The 20,947-nt window shown below is 51.7% G+C and overlaps 2 protein-coding genes across 2 annotated transcripts; both read left to right on the top strand.

Annotated features, from left to right (window-relative positions):
* Positions 1-3,131: 3,131 nt before the first annotated feature.
* On the top strand, positions 3,132-6,529 carry LOC123621187 (keratin, type I cuticular Ha7-like). Its single transcript, XM_045527023.1, has 7 exons — positions 3,132-3,605; positions 3,795-3,877; positions 4,146-4,302; positions 4,637-4,798; positions 4,884-5,009; positions 5,473-5,693; positions 6,415-6,529. The coding sequence occupies exons 1-7, from the start codon at positions 3,132-3,134 to the stop codon at positions 6,527-6,529; spliced, it is 1,338 nt and encodes a 445-aa protein (XP_045382979.1).
* Positions 6,530-14,222: 7,693 nt separating this feature from the next.
* LOC123621186 (keratin, type I cuticular Ha7-like) lies at positions 14,223-19,295 on the top strand. The gene is made up of 7 exons (XM_045527022.1): positions 14,223-14,651; positions 15,589-15,671; positions 16,668-16,824; positions 17,121-17,282; positions 17,361-17,486; positions 18,234-18,454; positions 19,181-19,295. The coding sequence occupies exons 1-7, from the start codon at positions 14,223-14,225 to the stop codon at positions 19,293-19,295; spliced, it is 1,293 nt and encodes a 430-aa protein (XP_045382978.1).
* Positions 19,296-20,947: the final 1,652 nt, after the last annotated feature.

Here is a 20,947-nt window from a genome sequence, read left to right as displayed (position 1 = left end):
CTGTTCTGGACTCGGTATCCTCCCTCCCCCTGCAGAGAGATTGTAGCTGAAAAATTTCGGCTCCTTAGAGAGAAGAGGTGGCCCCTGAGAATGAAGGGGGGCTGTAGGACTACCTCTCTCCTCTCTCTTTGTCTCCAGTCCTACCCTTTATGGGATTTGGCTCATATGTTGTTCTCAGGGACCAGGAGCTCCTTTTAAAGGGGAGCAGGAGGAGGCAGTGTGGGATGTCAGGGATGGGATCCTCCTCCCCCACACAGCTGAGTGCATCTCAAACACCTGCCACTTGCCTTCCACTTACTGCCAGTTCCTTTGAGACAAAAGAAAATCAACAGAGCACACTGCTTTACAAAGGAGTAGTCGGCGTCAGTGTCATTATGCAAAATGGACCACACAGAGCCCAAGCCAGGACCACAAATCAAACTTTAGAGGGGGGTGTCAGGCAAAAATGCACAGCTTAAGCAGTGATGCTTAAGAGGTAACAAGTGTCACATGGTCTGAGTTAGAAAGAACCATGATTTTAGCCAATGGGACAAATCCTGCCAGAGGATAGGGTCAAAAGAGGGATCCTATTTAGCATATCAAAGGAAGCTATTTTAATGGCCCAATTCTCTAGATTATAGTGATGCTATGTGATGAGGTGGAAGAGAGGCAGAAATAGGTCTTTGAAGATGGAACACATGCAGATTTTACCCAGATGCCTCTGAAGGATGGTCTGGCAGGGAGAGGTCCTCTAAGGTTTGCCCCAGTAAAGAATTATTCATCCCCGACCTCGGGGCCACTGGCAGAGCCACGGCTGACCCAGAGCAAGTTTTCCTCTTGAGAAGAATTCCAGACCCCTTTATTTCTTTCTGAGAGAATTCCAAGAGCCCAGGTTTCACCAACACTCACATTCCCAGACCCCCATTTGGTTTTCATGAGGATGCTTGTTCTTGAACTTTTCTCGGAGCAAAGATCTATTTACACTTTTTTAAGAGCCTTGTCCCATTGGATCTTCCTCAGTCTTTAGGTCCCTCTGTTTTCCTTCTACCACTTTGGAGGGATGATTCCTGGCCCCATAGCCACTGGTTGACTTGTTCCCTAGCTCTACCAAAAATCTCCGGGACTTGGGGTATAGTCATGCACAGTGGAAGGATGCTTCACAGAGCTGAAAAATTCCTACCATCTAGTGATGGCATAGCTATTGTAACATCGTAGCACAACACGTTACTTTTTCTACATTTACATACACAAATACTTACCACTGCATTACAGTTGCGTATAGTATTGAGAACAGTAATATGCTGTACAGGTTTGTAGCCCAGGGGCAGCAGGCTACACCATATAGCCTAGGTGTGTGGAAAGCTATACTATCTAGGTTTGTGTGAGTACACTCTATGATGTTTGCACAACAACAAAATTGCCTAACAACGCGTTTCTCAGAATGTATCCCTGTTGTTAAGCAATGCAAGACTATAGTCCAAACTCCCATCTTTGAGTGTAAATTTTCTATGTGCATTTTATTGTCCTCACTGCTTCAGTATAGAAATATCTACTTTTGATGGAACACAAGGACCTTCAGTAATTTTATTTCTTTTCGCTTTGATTTCTTGCCTAATAACTAAATCTTTTGCCCTCTTCCGAGGCCCAGCAGTGAAGAGGCACTTACAGGCCATTCTCATTGGTGAAGTGGAAAGAGAATGGGCTCTTGGGCATGGTGGCTCAAGCCTGTAATCCTAGCACTTCAGGTGGCTGAGGTGGGAGGATTGCTTGAGGCCAGGAGTTTGAGCCAGAGCGAGCAGCATAGTGAGATCCCATCTCTACAAAAAATAAAAAATTAGCTGGCCATGGTGGCACGTGCCTGTAGTCCCAGCTACTTGAGAGGCTGAGGCAGGAGGATTGCTTGAGCCTAGGAGTTTGAGGTTACAGTGAACTATGATGATGCCACTGCACTCCAGCCTGGGTGACAGAGTGAGAAAATATTCCCCCCTAAAAAAATGAATGATTCTGCAGACATGAGACTGAATCAAGCCTTTGCCAGTTCATTAATTCTGTCAATCAGAAAATGTACTTTACTCTAGTTTCCTCATCTGCACAGCAAGGCTGGAACTACCTCACAGGTGGTAAGTTTTAAATAGGACGGGACATAGCAGAATACCCAATAACTGTTAGTTCTTGACCTTTCATTTGAATACTGCTTGAGCTCTATGTCCAATTTTCCTTTCCTGGATCAAACAAGGATTTTTTCTTCTTTTTTTGGTTTGTCTATTTGTTTACTAGCAGCTTTTCTCTAAATACTTCCTTGGTCAGGACTATAGTCCCTTATCTTTCACGAACCCTCACTGATCTACGGTTCTCATTCAAGTCGGTGTAAACCACCCCAAGATTTCTGTGGCACTGTTTCCTCCTGAGGAACAGCAAATATTTCATGCCCAGGAACCCGTACACTGTCTGAGTTAGGGGAGTGTTCAGGAGACATGCTGAACCAATGAATGAATGACAGAATGAACAGATGATTAGCACGGATGTTTCTGGATGCACTGATGCGTTATTGCTCTTCAAGAGGCCCATGCGATACAAAAGACAGAAAAAAGAAGAAACGGGGTCTCGCAATAATCAAATATCAGTAGACCCACCAGTTTTATGAACTCATATTTTTCTCTCTGGAGCAGAGGTTGGTTGAGTCTTGCACAGGTGAGAGGGCCAGTGGGTCCCAGGGGTTTTCTGTCTCTCCTGCTACACAAATCACTGAAGGAAAGACTTGACCCTTCACTGTGGCCGCATCCACGCAGACCAGCCCAGACGACAGAGAGGACACGTGAGGCCTGGATGAACTTCTGGTGTTTGTTGAGTAGAAATAATGAATGTCTGATCTCCTACCAACAGCCAACCTGATATAAAAGAGTCAAGAGCCACCTCAGATTCATCAACATTCCTTTAATGAGGTGAGCAACTTTTAATGGTAAACCCAATAGCTGAGTAACAGGATGATGGCACAACAACAGGTAGATAATCGAGGCAGTGAGGTCAAAGCGTTAGCACCAACACCCACCTGGGATGGGTATAAAAGGGCCGGGAGGTGAGGAGGTTCTCAGACTCCGTGGCTCGACCTTCCCTGCTGTTCTGAAACTCCTGTGCAGCCTCAGCCCAACACCATGACTTCCTCCTGCGTCAGCTTACCCTGCTCTCTGGGCTGCACCAAGCCTCTGGGAGCAAGAAGCCTCCCCGTCCCTGTGGTTGAGGTTGAGTGCCCGACCAGACCAGAGTGTCTCTTGGCCAACCTGGCCCACGCCAACCGAGTGCGTGTGGGCTCCACCCCTCTGGGCCGACCCAGCCTCTGTCTGCCCCCCACCTGCGATGCAGCTTGTCCCTTGCCGGGGACCTGCCACATTCCCGGCAACATCGGAATCTGTGGGGCCTACGGAGAAGGCAGCCTGAATGGGCATGAGAAGGAGACCATGCAGTTCCTGAACGACCGCCTGGCCAACTACCTGGAGAAGGTGCGCCAGCTGGAGCGGGACAACGCGGACCTGGAGGCCAAGCTCCGCGAGTGGACCAGATGCCACGAGTCGAGCGTGTGCCCGGACTACCAGTCGTATTTCCGCACCATCGAGGAGCTCCAGCAGAAGGTGAGGCTTGGGGTCGCCGGGGCGTGCTGGGTCTGAGAAGGCGGAAGGGCGTGGCAGGAAACGTCCACGTGAGCCCCAGAGAGCTCTGGGTTCTTGGATTCTTTTGAGACGTGGGTGTAGACACCACACACGAGCTGGAGCCCAGGGTGTGATGCTTTGTGCGTGAACTGTCTACTTGGTTTTCCTCAGATCCTGTGCAGCAAGGCTGAGAACACCAGGCTGATTGTACAAATCGACAATGCCAAGCTGGCTGCCGATGACTTCAGGATCAAGTGAGTAAGGTCGCAGAGGGCCAGGGGACTCCTTCGTCTACCCCACGCCCCAATGTCCTTTCTGAGGCTCAGTTTCCCCTCCAGTCAGTGGGCAGAATGATTCTTGTCCTGACCGTGAGCTCTGTAGCTACAGGGTGGAACATACAGAATGAACTGAACTTCAAGTGCATGAGTGAGGGTCCCAGGTGGCGAGGAAGGTGGGCACCAGGGCAGCCGGCAGGGGCTGTCGTGGGCGTTCTCGTTGACCCGGCTCCTCCCGTGATGGAAGGTACGAGAGCGAGCGTGCCCTGCGCCAGCTGGTGGAGGCCGACATGTGTGGGCTGCAGAAGCTCCTGGACGACGCGACCCTGGCCAAGGCTGACCTGGAGGCCCAGCAGGAGTCCCTGAAGGAGGAGCAGCTCGCCCTCAAGAGCAACCACGAGCAGGTGTGGCCCCGAGCACACAGACTCATGGGAGGGCTGGGCAGACAAGGGGCACCCGACCTGTGGCTCTCAGATGGGAGCCTGGGCCCAGCTGGCTTCAGGATGAGGCTGGTGTGGGCCTGAGGGTCCAGGTGGCCTCTGCGGAACATGGCGCACGTGCCTCGTGCATGAGGACGGTCTCCACGCGGCTCTTCCCACGGGGCCCTGGGCAAGACTTTGGCGTGTGCTTCCCTGTGGGGGCTCCCCTCCTGCTGCTTGTCAGGGGTGGGGGCCGGGTGCTGCCTGCTCTGTCAAAGGCCCTTCCCGCACTCAGGTATCTGTCCCTTCTGTCCCTCAGGAAGTGAAGATTCTGAGGAGTCAGCTGGGAGACAAGATCCGGATCGAGCTGGACACTGAGCCCACCGTGGACTTCGCCAGGGTGCTGGGGGAGATGCGGTGCCAGTACGAGGCCATGGTGGAGACCAACCGGCAGGACGTGGAGCAGTGGTTCCAAGCCCAGGTGAGGGCGGGGCTGCCCAGCAGGGTGCCCCAGCTTCCATCTGGGCGGGGAGGTGACCGTGTCTGTCTGTGCCCCTGTGCTCCAGTCTGAAGGCATCAGCCTGCAGGCCATGTCCTGCTCCGAAGAGCTGCAGTGCTGCCAGTCTGAGATCCTGGAGCTGAGATGCACGGTGAACGCCCTGGAGGTGGAGCGGCAAGCCCAGCACACCCTGGTACGTGTCGCCCTTCACCCTCTCTGCCTGCAGTCGCCACACTCCCCGGCCTGGTAGTAGCAGCTCTTGGAGTCTCTCTAATCAGTTCCTCTAACATGAAGTCAGCACTTGACCGGGGTCCCTGTCTGCAGGGTGTAGGTGCCTTGCTGTCAAGTCCAGCTTGACCCAGAGACACGGTTTGTATAAAAAGTCCATTCCCCTTCCTTTGGAATACAGTGTGGAAGTTCAGGCACTCATTTCACAAGATTTTACTGGGTGCCAACTTTTTGTCTGGTATTGGGGATACAGGGATGACTATGACTCAGTTCCTTATGTTACATTTTATTTTTTGCATATGAAAAGCCATGGTTATATTGACAGTGATTTCTCCAGAGCTCTTGCAATGTCCCCATGCCGGAGCAAGGATTTTCCTTGCTGAGTTTTGTGGCACCCGGGTCTCTTACCCCCTCATTTCCCACCGCAGAAGGACTGCCTGCAGAACTCCCTGTGCGAAGCCGAGGACCGCTACGGCACGGAGCTGGCCCAGATGCAGAGCCTCATCAGCAACGTGGAGGAGCAGCTGTCCGAGATCCGGGCCGACCTGGAGCGGCAGAACCAGGAGTACCAGGTGCTGCTGGACGTCAAAGCCCGGCTAGAAGATGAGATTAACACGTACCGGAAACTTCTGGAGTGCGAGGACTGCAAGTACGTGTGATCTGGGCAATTCCTCTCTAAGCCCATCCCTCAGAGATAACTGACGTGCTTGCAGAAGGTCTCATCTCATCTCATCGTCCTGTGCACCCTCACACAGTCACTCACTAACCTCTCCTGGCTGTGCAGATTAGATTGTTATAGAATGTTCCATAAAGGACAGCCAGGTCCCTGAGCCAAGTCTCCCCCAAAGGACTCCTGGATGTGGAAAGACATGTTGAGAGCAGAACTGTTGGAGCAGATCCTCTGCTCTGTGAGTCTTGCTGGAGGCAGGCTTGGCCTTCAACCTTTTGGTCTTTTTTTTTTTTTTGAGACAGAGTCTTGCTCTGTCACCTGGGCTAGAGTGCTGTGGCGTCAGCCTAGCTCACAGCAACCTCAAACTCCTGGGCTCAAGCGATCCTTCTGCCTCAGCCTCCCAAGTAGCTGGGACTACAGGCATGCGCCACCATGCCTGGCTTAGTTTTCTATATATATATATTTTAGCTGTCCATACGATTTCTTTCTATTTTTAGTAGAGACGGGATCTCGCTCTTGCTCAGGCTGGTCTTGAACTCCTGAGCTCAAACAATCAGCACGCCTCGGCCTCCCAGAGTGCTAGGATTACAGGCGTGAGCCACTGCGCCCGGCCCGTCCTTTTGGTCTTAATCTTCATTGTCTATCGTGGAGACATCTTTTTATGTCCTGTGCCTACCTCTTCTTCTCTCTCTCCCTGCAGACTCCCCTGCAATCCCTGCTCCACGCCTGCCCCCTGTGGCCTGTGTCCTGGCCGTGCCCCCACCACCTGTGGGCCTCCCCCTGCCTGTGGCACTGGCACCTGGAGCCGATGCTGAAGGTCCGTGGTCCTGTGCTGGAGGTGAAGGCCGGTTGTGCTGGAGTCAGGAGTGCTGTCACCTTGCTGTGTCTGCCTTCCCGGGAGACCAGACTCACTGGAGGCATTTTCCCTAAATCACGGGGCAGCAGGAACTTCCAAGGAGTGGCTGGCTTCCTGTCTGTGTCTTTAAGCTGCACTTTTTTCCCCCTGTGTTGTCATTATCTTCCACTAAAGCTATTGTTTTTCCCAGTGTCACTTCTGGGTTCTTTTGGTTTCATTTCAGTGTTTCAGAATCTCCTGAAATGTAACTTGGCTCCTGTGCTCAATGGTCAATAAACCTCCTTCCCATATCAAGTGCGTCCCTGGTGTCGGCAGTGCGAGGTGTGCTGGCGTCCTGGTCCTCGGGTCCTTGAGTCCTCACTGGTCCTGATGAGTCGCCACCAGGAGCTCTCGGGGTGCCGGAGTCTAAGCCTCTGGGTGGAGGCCCTTTCCTGACGCTGGGCGTGCAGTTACCTTGCCCAGGGATCCCTAAAGACTGGTGAAAGGAAGTGGTGATGCCAGCTGCCAAGTCTGAATTCTTTCGGAACAGCTCAGAACTAACATGTCCCTACCATGCTTTTGGCATCTTCGGCCTCTTGGTATTTTGTCCAAGAGCAAAATCACACACCACGTAGAGTTCCAACCTAGCCAAGGGGAGGTCGTGTTGAGAACTGCCTGCGCCAAGTTGCCAGGCTCTTTCTCTCACTCACATTGGCCCCTTTCATGGAGGCACGCAATTCCTGCCCACTCTCTTAGGCTTGGGGGCCCACGGGGACAGTGGTCTTGGTCCCAGCTCACCTCCCGGCTGTCGCGTTCTCTAGAGAGATGCTGCTGCCTTGGAGGTGCAGGTGCTGAGGGTGTGGCTGTCATCGGGACACTCCGAGTCCCTGCCCGCCTCTGGAACGTGGCTCTGGTACGACCACGGCGGTCCACAGCCGGACACAGCTAAGAGCAGCTGGAGGGGCAGCCCCGACAGGCTGTGCTGCCTTCCGAGCTGTGCTGGTCAGTTTAGCTTTTGGAGAGCACCAAGCGTGTTGGGAAGAATGAAACTCTCAGATCTCAGCTCACCCGGGTACCCTGGTGCAAAGAGCAATGCACAGGGGTCCTTCTTTGTGGTAGGAGCATAGTGTGATGGGAAGTGAATCTTCTCTAGGGTCGAGCAGAGCTGGCTTCAGATCCCACCTGGGTGGCTCTAGCTGAGTGCAGTTGGCCAGGTCACTCCATTCTTTCAAAACCTATTTCTCGTTTGTAGAAGTAGGACAATTGTGTTTCCCTGTCACTGTGGTTGAGGGATCACGTATATAACGTTCCTGGCACCTGGAGGTGCTCAGTGGATACTGGTCTGTGGGGGCCCCCTGGGAACCAGCGGGCACAGTTTTTCCTCCTCAGAAGGAGAGAGGAGCTAAAGAGGTGGCAGCAGGACCCACAGCAGCATCGAGGGCCCGGGTTCCCACGTGGGTGGCCTGGAAGTTTGGCCATGCTCCCCGTTCACTTGTATGTAGTAGCAAACACCACCCACCGCTGTCATCAGAGCTCAGTCTCTCCCTCCGAGTGGCCTAACTGAAACCAGGGAAGCATTCTTTGGGCTGTCAGAGGATGAGACAGTCCTGTGGGCTCTTGTGGGTTTCCTCCTAACAAGTAACCCGTGAGAGTCATGTTCGAAGGAGTGGCCATGACCCCTGTGTGTGACACGGTCGTGGAGATCTGGCCTGTCCTCACCTTTCCTGGCCAGGCTGCAGCCTTAGTGAGCTCCACCTGTAAGGCCCCATGGTAGGGGTGGCAGGAAGGGCCGCCTTGATGCATGGAGGACATGGGCCAGGGGCTGGCAGGTGGGTACCCAGCCTGGCCAGGGACATGGACGTTATTGCAGCCTGAGGCCTCTGGCCGCTGATCCCAGGCGCCTCTTCCTGCAGGTGGCGTCTCCCACCCGTGCGTCCTGTGCCTGTCTCTGGCCTCCCTGCACCCCCCAACCCCCCGGACTACATCCATGTGGCCCTGCATGTGCTACCTGGTGTTGTTTGGCCACAATAATTATAACCAGGTTGTTTTCGGGTGGCCCTTAGCTTCCTTCCCCAGAGACTCTGGCTCCCTGGCAGAGGACCACATCCAGTTTGGAGCCACTTCGTGCTGAGCCGGCACGGCCGGGGACTGATTTGTGATCTTTCCTTCCAGGCTTCACACTATGACACCAGTCCGGCCTCCGTGGGCCCCTGCGCTCGTGTGCTTTTGAAACTCCAAATGCCATTTCCCACCAAGCCCGGCAGAATGGAAAGGAGAGAGGGTGGCTGGCTGCAGGCCCCTGGGGTGGACGCTGCGTCCCTGAGCGAGCTCTGGGGAAGGATCCTCTTCTGTTCCCACCCTGTCTGCACTGGGAAGCCAACACAGTCAAAGTGCAATTCTGGACTTTCTGGAATCAGAGCATTTTTTTGGTGTGTGTGGTCCCTGAAGTGTGATGCTTACAGTGGATGGTGGCACCACACGCCCTCCCTCCTCTCAGCATCTTCCTGACCACGCACGGAATCAAATTCGTCCCTTCTCATGCCCACTTACAATAACCTTCATGAGCTGGGCTTGTTGCACCATTTTTCTTTTTTTTTTTCCCCCATCTAATTCAGTGTTTCTCAACCACGCCGTCCCACTCGATAAAGATACCTCGCCTTCTCACTTAACGTTGTCTTAACTTTCAAAAATATAAATGCCAAACTCACATCATGACTAAAAGACAGCTTATTTAGAATACAGGTTATGCTTGTTTTCCAATGACATTCCCTCTACCCCAAATATCATCCTGACCACCTGGTTTGGGAATTCCAAACATCACCTCCCCTCTGGGGGGGTGGAGTAGGGAGACAGAAACGCTCCCATTTAGAATCCCTGTTCGTGTCCAGGGATGAGCCCAGGGCTAAGCCCCAACCTGCTTTACCTGCCTGCCAGGTGTAGTAACTCTTAGTACCTGAGCAGGAGCGTTTCTCAGTGAGTCCAGACAACCCAGGCTGCTCTTTCCTGGCCCCAGGCCTTTGTCTCTGACCCCCTAGTGGCCAGTCCCAGGTAGCTACATTTCACACTCAGTGTCTCCGGACTTGAATGCAGTTTCTCCCCCCGCAGCTGGCTGTGTTCCTTGACTTCCCAACTCCCCTGAAGTATGCGATTGTTCTAGGAACCCAGGGGTGGCCTCAGGGCCACTTTTGGTTTCTCTCCCTCCTTGACTCTCACGTACAGCAAATCACCCCGCCTTGGAGAGCCCTTTTGTCACATGTCTGTCCTCTGTGCCTTCTTTTCCATTGGCACTGCTGGTGGCTGCTTTTGGTTTCCATCAGTCACCAGCACCAGCCTCCTCCTGCCCCTGTTTCTTCTGTGCCAAATCCATCCTGCCCACACCACCGCCCATCAATCTTTCCTGTTATATTTATTGAGCATATATTATGTGCAAGGCACTGGATTATGTGCCAGAGAGCACACAAAATGGACATTCAGTGTTCCCACTCTAGGGTGCATATTGGGGACTAGATTAATTTTCCTAAACTGCTCCTTTGCTAATCTCTCTCATCTGCTCAAAGACCTCTACATGACTCTGATCTGTCCTCTGCTGTATTTCTAGCTCTTTAGACGAGGGTGTGGCCCGGAGCAAGGACTCAGTCCCTGTTGTTGAATGAATCCAATGGATGCCCGTTTGATGGCTGTCTAGGGGCCTCGGCTTTGTGTTTAGTCTGGACCCCTCTATCTGGTCCCTTCTGGGCTGCCTGGCAGAGCAAAAGGGACTTGGGCTGGAGGGTCAGGCAGATTCAGGGTGACATTCCAGGACTGTGCTTTTCTTTCCAGCTTTGTGAGTTCAGACAAGTTACATAATTGCTCTGAGCTTCGTTTTCTTTATTCAACAATGGGATACTCGGAACTACTTTGTAGTGTAGTTATGAGCATGTGGTATGATACTCGGTGGCACATACTATGTGGTCAAATATGGTGGTGTATATGTACTGCGAGTGTATGGGGGGTGTGTGTGAGAGAGAGGGATTGAGAGAGAATTAAATAGAATACCGCATGGTGAGTGCCAAGCCTGATTCCCAGCATGTGCGTAAGAGCTGACAACAAATATTGCTTCCCTTGCCCTCTGTCAAAGGCTTCAGACACACTGTGTGTGCATTTGCCTTCTCGTCTCTCCTCTCTCCTTCTAGCTTAGATGTTCTCCTAAAACAAACCTCAGTGAAGAAGAGTGAACTAGGAAGGTACACAGAAGAAGAAAATGCGGGCCAACTGATTTTACTTATCTATTTTTTCTACGAGATTAGCTTTTTAATTTCTTTTTTCTTTAAAATTTTGTTTTATTTTAATAGGTTTAGGGGGTACAAGTTGAATTCTGTGACATGTTCCTATCACCCGAGTCTAACTGGTTTTGGACGTGGTCATTCAAATGTTGGCTCCTCTTGAACTCATTGGATACTGTTCTGTTACCTGGTGCTTCATTTACACAGGATGACAGTCACCGCAGAGCTCACCTATTGCTATAGAGCCGTGGTTCTGTCCTCCAAGTGTGGTCCCCAGACTGGCAGCACCAACAGCATCTGGGAAGGTGGTAGAAATGCAGACTCTCCGGCCTGACCCCAGACCTACTGAACCTGGGGCACAGGGCCGAGCACTCTGCATTTTGCAAGCCCTTCCAGATGATCCTGACACTGGCTAAAGTTTGAGAACCACCCATGGAGATGTTACAAAAACCGAAGCAGACTACATTTTTAGCATAAACGAGCTTAAACTTCAGTTTTATAGGCTTTAAAAATGCTATTGTGGCTCTTTAGGTTGACGTTTTAGTGTCATTTAAACTCATTTCTTTGAGGGTCTGGCTCATGGGGCAGCCACTTGGAGGCTGCATATTTGCATTTCTGAGGTTGCACCTGCTCCTCCTGAATCCACTTCTGCTTCCGAGTGCTCATCTGCGCTCTGCTTTCTTTTTAGAAATCCCCTCTCCTTTCCTGCCCATCCAAATCTTCTCAGGCTCAAGTTCCAGAGAAAATCTCTGATGCTTCCCTATGTCTCTGAGGCCCAGTCACCTCCCCTCTTCCTTTGAGTGGAGTGACCTAGTCTCCCTCTGCTCTTAGCTTTTAGAGAGGTGGGGGTCTCTCTTGTTCATCTCTGCACCCCCCACAGTGCCTTGAGAAGGGTTTGGTGTGGCAGAAGCTCAGGAATATTGGGCATTTGGAGTAGGTCCCCTGCCTGGTGAATATCACCCACGTCTGCACATAGGGTGGTTAGGAGGAAGTGTCCTTATGGGTCTCATTGACTATGTACAGGACCAGCTAGTGGCTGGGTGGCTGTCATGGCTGAACAGCTGTTGGCCCCAGCATAGTTCACACAAATGTCCTGGGCAAGAAGGTTTTCTGGGCCACCCACCAGCAGCCTCTTAATCTAAACTCATCAGAAATTCCATTCTAGGGCCACCACTTAGGAGTGATACTTATGATATAAGCGACTCTTTCTTATATGACGGAGTATATCTAGAGAGGACCATTCCCACGATGGCAGGGGACTCAGAACCACGCTAAATGAAGAACCAGGAGTGAGCCATCTCACATCTGTCACCAATGGCCTAAGGTCTGCCATACGGCCGAATGATTGGATTTATCCTCTGTGGGACCCCATGGGGAGAACTGGAAAGGAAACTAACTAAAGGGCAGACTCTCTGACTTACTTGCTAACGTATCACCAGCCTCCGGCACCAGCACCTGCCTGGCAGAGAGTAGGCACTCAGTAAACATTCGTTGAATGAATGAATGAAAGGCAGAAGTAACAGGGAGGTAGCTTTGTGCCTGCATAGAGACTTTCCAACAATTCTCTATATGGTGAGTGCCTTAAGACAGAGCAGGCTGCTGTTCATTTCTGGACCCTGGTATCTTGCACAAAGCCTGGGAAGTTGTTTGTGAGACGCAGGGGCTGAGCTGGTGTGAGCTGTCCTGGGAAATGATGGAACTGGACAACTAGTTGGGAATTATCAGAAGGGACTGAGTGCCAAAGGGTCTGAGGCTAGAGACATTGAGATCCCTTTCATCCTGGAGAGTCTACGATTTAGGGCCAGCTGAAACGTGTGCTGCTGCCTCACAGGCCCTCCTGGTGCATCCATTCATCTTAGCAATGGGGTCAGGGCTGCATCTTCGTTAGCATAGACTGGAAGCTGGCTGGCCGCCCTCTTCCAGAGTCTATTGAACAACTGGCCACCTGCTCATTTGTTTGAGAAATAGAGGAGGCTATAAAGCTTCTGATGCTCTGAGTGTGTCTGAAGATTAAGGAAATTTAAATTTTGTTCTAGAGTCTCCCAAGCAATGGACAATCAAGGTAGGTGCATTTCAAAGAAAATGTAAGAACATGTCAAAAGAAGAAAGATCAAAGTTCTCGAGTGTGTATCTTCTGTAAACAAGGATGAGGAGGCACTCAGGCTGCTGAGAGGGTCAGGAGGAAGGAAAGATGCCCGGGAAGGCAGGCGAGGCCTGGGAACAGACACCATAAAGTGTTAATCACTGCCCGCCCTAATTAGCCTGTAGGCTCCAATACACAGCAACGTAATTTTATTTCTTAAAAATCACAAATCACTCAGTTTTATTCATGAGCCTTTTCCCCACATCGAAAACTGCTTATCTGTTTCACTTTTGCACAGGGAAAGTCTTAATTGTCAGAATCAGTTTGATATGTCGAGTTTTCATTTTAATTCAGTTCAAAATACCTTTTAAATTTCTCGTTTGATTTCTTCTTTGACCCAAGGATTATTGAAAAGTGTGTTAGTTTTCAAACACCAAAATCAATTTGGTTTCTTTTTCATTGCTTTAGCTTGGTGTTTTCTGCTAATATTTATAAAGGAAAATTCCATCTCTGGGTACTTTCCTTCTTAAGGAACATGGCTACTTATTTTTCCTCCTAGTTGAGGAGAGGCAGCTTCCAGGGCAGATCCCTGCGTATGGACTGTCTTGGCATCCAGGGCTTCCCAGAACCTGGACTGAACACAACTTTCCAGGGCTCGCGGACACACGTCTCCATCAAAGCTCTCTCTTTTTGAAAAATGCCCTCTCTTATTGCCTTTATGATATTTTGGTCATTTACTTTCCTATCTCTCGTATTAAAATCTAAACCCCACTCCTCACAAGGAGGCCTAGCTCCGTGTTTGGCCCACACTGGGCATTCCATAAATATCTACCGAAACAAATAAATCCCGATTTTTCCCTTTCCTCCCTGTGCCTGATTGACTAATATTTTAGACTTTGCCACAATGGGAACATTTCGAGGTAGGAAAAGAATACAGGAGTGAGAGATCTTTGAGGAAATTTTAGGAGTCTCTGGTTCTTGATTATTTCACAGACATGGGCTGACAGAAGGGGAAAGAATTCACAGCCACAGAAAGTGGGCCGTGTGATGAAGACCTCGTTTTCTGTTTCCTAGGACCCTGCAGTGACGGCAAGCATCGTGTACGGGTTAAGGCCTCTTTCATGAGCTCATTAACTCTTTATAGGAAACGAAAATCACTGACTAATAGAGCGATTGTATAGCAATAGACATAAATATTCATGAGGAAAATGCCAGTTTTCTTGCATCAACACCCACTAAAGCCTATATAAGGTCTACAGGAGAAGGAAGGTTTTGGCTTCTAGCAAATTCAACTGTGGGCAAAGCAGGCATTATTGCCTTTTAGCACCATGACTTCCGACCGCTGCGGCTCCCTCTTGGTTGGGCAGGTTGCTGAGGCCAAGGCTGCCTCCCTGTGTCTCTCGGCCAACCTGGCCCACGCCAACCGAGTGCGTGTGGGCTCCACCCCTCTGGGCCGACCCAGCCTCTGTCTGCCCCCCACCTGCCATGCGGCTTGTCCCTTGCCGGGGACCTGCCACATTCCCGGCAACATCGGAATCTGTGGGGCCTACGGAGAAGGCAGCCTGAATGGGCACGAGAAGGAGACCATGCAGTTCCTGAACGACCGCCTGGCCAACTACCTGGAGAAGGTGCGTCAGCTGGAGCGGGACAACGCGGACCTGGAGGCCAAGCTCCGTGAATGGACCAGATGCCACGAGTCCAGCGTGTGCCAGGACTACCAGTCGTATTTCCGCACCATCGAGGAGCTCCAGCAGAAGGTGAGGCCGTAGATAGAGTTTCACTGGTTCATGGCCATGCTCATTCATTTATGTATTGTCTATGTCAGACCGTATGGTCTGCAAAGCCTAAAATATTTCCTATCTGACCTTTTATAGAGAAATATTACTAACTGGATCAGCAGTGGATTTTTTTTTTGAACTGTGGGAAAAGATTCTAGGAATGTGTAAAGGATGAGACGTAGAATGTGTCTCCCAGGATGCTGAGTTTATGCTTACTTAGTTTTAGCACTTAGAAGTCCTAAACTGCAGTTACAAAAACAGTGCTCATTTCAGGAAAGCCACCTAACTTCCATGTAGCACACAGGGGGAGGGGAGTCTTTTCTGATGTCCTTCATGAGCCAGTGTCCCTCCATCCAGCAGTGCCAGCCTCCTGTGCGTATCTGCGTTCCCCTTCGAGTACCCAGTCAATGCTTCTGAAGAGCCTACGTCTTAGTTTTGGGGTCAGGAAGACAAAGAATGGCAAACTAGGGGCCATGGAAACCTGGCTAGATGCAGTGAATGGCTTTGGGGAGGTTGGGCAACCAGAGTAAGGAAGTTCTTATTTAGAATGGGTTGCACTTTATCTAAGACATTCATAGCCAGTCCATTGTTCTGTGGTCTAGATTCCAGATCTTCTTGTTTATATTGGGCTAAGCATCGCATCTGGCGAAATCAAATCAAATCTTTCTTATGTGTCCAGTTGGTTCTACCTTCCATCTCCCGGTTCCTCCGACTCCATGCCTTCACCTTTTGCCAAGAACCCTCTTGCACATCCTCCTTCTGCACCACGAAAGCATCTCATACATGTCTGTGAGTTTGTGTTGTCTAAGGGGATGTTGTAATTTTGAATCTCAGCCAGTGGAACTTCCTCTGAGCCAAGGTCTTAGATGGCTCTGAGAACAGTATGTCACCCCCCTGAGCCTACTTTCTTCCCCAGATCCTGTGCATCAAATCTGAGAACAACAGGCTGGTCGTGCAAATAGACAATGCCAAGCTGGCCACAGACGACTTCAGGACCAAGTGAGTTGGGGTTGGACAGGGAGGGGGAGGAGCCAGATGCCCACCTTGGTATCTTCTCTCTTGTGCGGCACCAGGATGTAATCGACCAAGACCCCCACCCAACAGTAGTAACAGCAGGAGAAAACAAAGGACATTTAGCCCAAGATCTTGAATAAACATGCAGTCTCGAGTTGTTTAGCTTTCATAGTTTACGACATGCTCTAGAATGCATCATCCACCTGATGCTATTGTAAGAAACTTGTGCAGCAGGAGAGCAGGGACAGCGTCCCCTTCGCAGGTGAGGACACTGTGGCTCAGAGTGTGGAAGTGACTTGCCAGAAGCCACGTGGCTATTGTGTGCCAGAACTGGGACTTGGCCCAAATTTCCTACGTGAGGCCACTTTCTACAAAACTCTGCTTCTTCAAAAAGGTTACACTTCCATGCTGCAGCTCGACTAATTTGTGAGTGTTACTGATGCAAGATGGAGATCGTGCTCCACAGCCCGAGATGGGGGCGTGTGAAGGCCAAAGGGTTTATACCCTGGCTCACGAAAGGGTGCTATGTTTTATTGTTCTTCCTCAGGGCACTGTGGAAGCCTCACTATCTAGAGTGAAGACAGCATTTCCTTCCTCTCACTCTGGCAATGTGGCTTCTACTCTAAGAGAGAATCCAGGGTCCCTCTCAGTAGGGGCATTGGAGGAGGAGGGTCTGCAGAGATCACACCCTGTTGCCATTGCCTGGTTACGTTGCCGCCTCCCTTTTGGGCCATCGGCCTGCAAGGGCAGGTGCTCGCTGTGTGTCCATCATGGTACCAGCCACTCTGCCTGGTTCGTCCTAGGTGCTCAGTGCTGACTGAGTGGGGAACGTCCCGCTGCTTTCTGGGCCCTAAGCACACCACTCAGGGGAAGCCAACCCGGACTCAGACCGCAAAGGGCAGGCAGTGGGATTATGGCTGAGCGTGTGCTGGGGCCCCTTCCTGTCCTCTCACTCTGCCTCCCGCACCTGCCCTGTTACAGGTATGAGACGGAGCGCTCGCTGCACCAGCTGGTGGAGGCGGATGTCTGTGGCCTGCGCAAGGTGCTGGACAACCTCACCCTGGCCAAGTGTGACCTGGAGGCCCAGCTGGAGTCCCTGAAGGAGGAGCTGCTCTGTCTCAAGAAGAACCACGAGCAGGTACGGGGCACTTGGTGTGATGCCACGAGACATTCTAGGGTGAACTCGGGCTCATTTGGGGGGAGAAATGAGGCTTCCTCCTGCTCCAGGTGGAAGCTGTGAGGTGAGCTCTGGCATTCTGGGAGAGGCTGCTCTTCATGTAAACCCTCTGGAAACTGCTGGGCTGGTGCAGGCAGTGGCTCCTCTTCAGAGGAGCACAGGGAAGTGGCCGGGGAGGACAGGCTGCGGGAGCTGAGGTTCTGGGTGCAGGTGAGTGGGGGCTCCCTGAGGGCATCATCCTCCTCCTATGCCCACAGGAAGCCCAGATTCTGAGGAGTCAGCTGGGGGACAAGCTCCGGATTGAGCTGGACACGGAGGCCCCCACAGACCTGAGCAGGGTGCTGGGGGAGATGCGGTGCCAGTACGAGGCCATGGTGGAGACCAACCGCCAGGACGTGGAGCAGTGGTTCCAAGCCCAGGTGAGGGCGGGGCTGCCCAGCAGGGGGCACTGTTCTGGGACAGTGAGCTGACCATGTCATTTACCCGCTGTGCTCCAGTCCGAAGGCATCAGCCTGCAGGCCATGTCCTGCTCCGAGGAGCTGCGGTGCTGCCAGTCTGAGATCCTGGAGCTGAGACGCTCAGTGAACACCCTGGAGGTGGAGCTGCAGGCACAGCATGCGCTGGTGAGTCCCTGGGCATGCGTGGGTGACACAGTTGGCTCCGTTTCCCATGAACGGTTCCCTGGGGTCAGTATAGGCCTCACTTAAACACCCACCAGGGACACAGCTTAAACCTTGACTTTGTCTGCTTTGGAAGAACTTTCTTATTGATGTGGGTGCCGAGTCAATGAACACTAACCAGGGTGAGGGGGCTCTGCAAGCTTGTCTTTTTTTTTTTTTTTTTTTGAGACAGGATCTTGCTCTGCTGCCCAGGCTAGAGTGCAGTAGTGTCATCATGGCTCACTGCAACCTCAAACCCCTGGGCTAAAGTGATCCTTCTGCCTCAGCCTTCCGAGTAGCTGGGACTACAGGCATGCGCCACCATGCCCAGCTAATTTTTTTCTATTTTTAGTAGAAATGGGGGGTCTTGCTCTTGCTCAGGCTGCTCTCAAACTCATGACCTGAAGCAATCCTCCTGCCTCAGCCTCCCAGAGTGCTAGGATTACAGGCATGAGCCACCACACCTGGCCTCTGCAAGCTTATCTTAAAGGTCTACAATGAAGAGCAACAGCACCGTGTCAGTTCTTTCAGCTGAAGACTGGTAAAGGGAGTGCGTTGTTCTCCGGACCCAGGAATGTGTTGAGTGTCACAGCCTCACTGAAGAAGTTGAGGGCAGGGATTCATGATTTCTTTTTTTTTTTTTTGTCTTCAGATCCTTATGACATAGGACCGGTGATTTTTAAGCTGCTCTGCTTTTCTTTGGTACCGCAGAAGGACTGCCTGCAGAACTCCCTGTGCGAGGCCGAGGACCGCTACGGCACGGAGCTGGCCCAGATGCAGAGCCTCATCAGCAACGTGGAGGAGCAGCTGTCTGAGATCCGGGCTGACCTGGAGCGGCAGAACCAAGAGTACCAGGTGCTGCTGGACGTCAAAGCCCGGCTGGAGGACGAGATCAACACGTACCGGAAACTTCTGGAATGTGAGGACTGCAAGTACGTACCCTTTTGTTGTCTGTATCAACACCATGTGCAAAAGCAGAGACCTTTTATTGGGAATGACCTAAAAGGAGCCTTGGAGGCAAGCTGGGGGCAGCATTGCAGACCCCATCTTTGGGGACAAACTTGCTACCCAGTAGTTCTGGTGAGCTTACATCTGCCCGGACACAGATGAGGGTGTGCAGGAGTTTTCAGCTCATGGCGTTTGTTTTGCTGTACCACATTGCACTCCCAACTGCTGGTCACTCCCTCGCAGAGCTAAAATGCTGACTTTCAGTGCATTTAGTGCACTAGTGCATTTGCTAAGTCCTCTCTGGAAGAAGTGTTACAGTAACAGCTGGGAGCGTGTATACCCACTCTTCCATCTTAGTTCCACAATAGCCCTGGGAAAGGGTAATGGGATAACAGCTCTTTAAGCAATAAGGAACATGATTAAGGACTTCGTCTGAATTAAGAGAGTGGCTGAGGCCTGGCTGGTGCGTGTTCTGCCTTTCCCTCTGCCATGTTCCTTCCACCGGGGAGGTGACCCTGGCCTTGCACACAGGTACCCTGAGCTCTGGCCCCAGCTCCACTGTGGACTCCAGGGAAATCACTGCTTCTTTTAGGCTTAGAGGGATATCTACGGTCTAAAATTCTCCTTTGCTCTCAAATTCTAAAGCGTCTATATACTTCTTTCATGCAATGCTCACACCAGTGTTTCAAACACTGTTTTTCTCTCTGCAGACTTCCTTGCAACCCGTGCGCAACCCCCGACTTCAGCGCCCCCTGTCCAGCCCCTGCAGCCCGTACTCCCTGCTCTTGGGCCTCCTGTGGGCCCTGCTCGTTGACTGGCTGCTGACCGGCTCCTTGGCCCGCTCTACAGGCCTGCTACCCCGCGCCATCGGGGCGGGAGACTGAGGGAGGCAGCGCCTCTCTGTGGATGGGATTCTGAGCTTTGCAGCTCAGCCCCTGCTCCTGGATCTGTGCGTCCTCCCTTCAGGGTGTCTTGAGTGCTCCGTTTTCCCTCTTCCGTCGCCTCCTGCCCTGAGATGAGGCAGGCAATCTTGTTTTTATTTTGCTCATAAACTTCACTTCTGCAGCACGAAGAGCCCAGGGCCTGCGGGTGTCAGTTTCTCCATCCCATATGCTGAGAGCATTGCTGGGCGCTCCAGGGCCGGGTTCTGAGAGATGGTGAAGCCAGTGAAGACCCGGTTAAACATGAGACTACAGCAACGTGGCACAGAGGAGAGTCACCCAGCCCTTGACCTGACCAAACCTATTTGGAGCCAGATTCACAGAGCTTTCAGAATACAGATGCCAAGTAAAACCTCCCTTTTATCTGGATGAAGCCACCTGGGCCTTGTGCAAAGGAAAAGCTCAGGTCAGAAGTCTGCTGCCCCCCCAGCCCCCTCTGATCCCGGAGGACCCTACTTAAGTTAAGCTTTTGTGATGGGCCATCATGAGCACAGCACTGTTCTGAGCTCTGTAGACTTTGTGACACAGGTCCCCACAACAACCTGGCAGAGAGGGAGTGGCTGTTAATATTCTCAGCTGCTGGCTGAGTCAAGACTTGAAGCCCCGGTCTCCTTGAACCAGATCCAAAGCCCATTCTTAGGAAGCTTTGAAGGGGAAACCATAAAACATGAGAAAGTTTATGGCAGTGGTTCTCAAAGTGTGGTCCTCCAACCAGTAACACTGGCCTCACCTGGGAACTTGCTGGAAATGCAGTTCTTGAGTGCCACCCAGCCTTTCTGAATCAGTATTCTGTTTTCTAGAGGCTTCCAGGTGATTCTGATGTAGGCTCAAGTTTGAGAACGAGCGGGTTGGAGGTATGTTGGGGGAATGAGCCCTTGACTGGCCAGACACTCTACAGAAGGGTCCTGTGGGTGAGGAGCCCTCATACCATTGAGACAGTGCCTTTTCCTGGCATGTTGCAAAAGTCTGACAATGTTAAATGATGTTAATTGCTGTGCCTGTCAGACTCTCAGTCTAGAAAGGCCCAAACAAGCTGACCCACCCAAACTCTGAGACAAGCTCCACCAGTAAGTCCTTCTGGCCGCTGCCCAGCTTGGAATTTGCAGGCAATAGACACATGACCCAGCCATGGCTGAGGACCGGCACATCTCCAGAATTCAGCGTCACAGATGGCCGGAGATGAGGAGCAGTGAGTTCCCCATCACTGGAGACATTCAAGGGCAGGCTTCACATCCATCTGGCGAGGATGTTGAGAGGGGCTCTCAGGCATCTGATGGGGCTGGTTGTGATGGCTCTAGAGGGTCTTCCAGCCCCCAGACTCTGTGACTCCCTGCATTCCAGGTGTTATTCATCAGTGAAACCACAAGTGTTAAAGTGGAGCCACTAAACCTACTCTAAGAGCTGGTTTTTGTCTTTCCTCTCTGCTCTATGAACCCTCTGAATTGTAGTAGCTTGCTGAGAAATTTACAAGTGCAGTTGACGGTGGTTTAATCCAGCCCATCCTGGTGTGGGCTGTGGAGCAGGAGTGACCACAGT

Source organism: Lemur catta, chromosome 15 (genome assembly GCF_020740605.2).
Source record: "Lemur catta isolate mLemCat1 chromosome 15, mLemCat1.pri, whole genome shotgun sequence".
In the NCBI taxonomy this organism is placed as follows: Eukaryota; Metazoa; Chordata; class Mammalia; order Primates; family Lemuridae; genus Lemur; species Lemur catta.
Note: the sequence above shows the minus strand (reverse complement) of the source record. Positions and strands in the feature narration are given on the sequence as shown.

Coding starts and splice junctions, on each gene's coding strand:
- LOC123621187 (XM_045527023.1), top strand. CDS start 3,132: ATGACTTCCTCCTGCGTCAGCTTACCCTGCTCTCTGGGCTGCACCAAG. Junction 4,303..4,636: donor TCAAGAGCAACCACGAGCAG/GTGTGGCCCCGA, acceptor TCTGTCCCTCAG/GAAGTGAAGATTCTGAGGAG. Junction 4,799..4,883: donor AGCAGTGGTTCCAAGCCCAG/GTGAGGGCGGGG, acceptor CCTGTGCTCCAG/TCTGAAGGCATCAGCCTGCA.
- LOC123621186 (XM_045527022.1), top strand. CDS start 14,223: ATGACTTCCGACCGCTGCGGCTCCCTCTTGGTTGGGCAGGTTGCTGAG. Junction 17,487..18,233: donor TGCAGGCACAGCATGCGCTG/GTGAGTCCCTGG, acceptor TTGGTACCGCAG/AAGGACTGCCTGCAGAACTC. Junction 18,455..19,180: donor CTGGAATGTGAGGACTGCAA/GTACGTACCCTT, acceptor TTCTCTCTGCAG/ACTTCCTTGCAACCCGTGCG.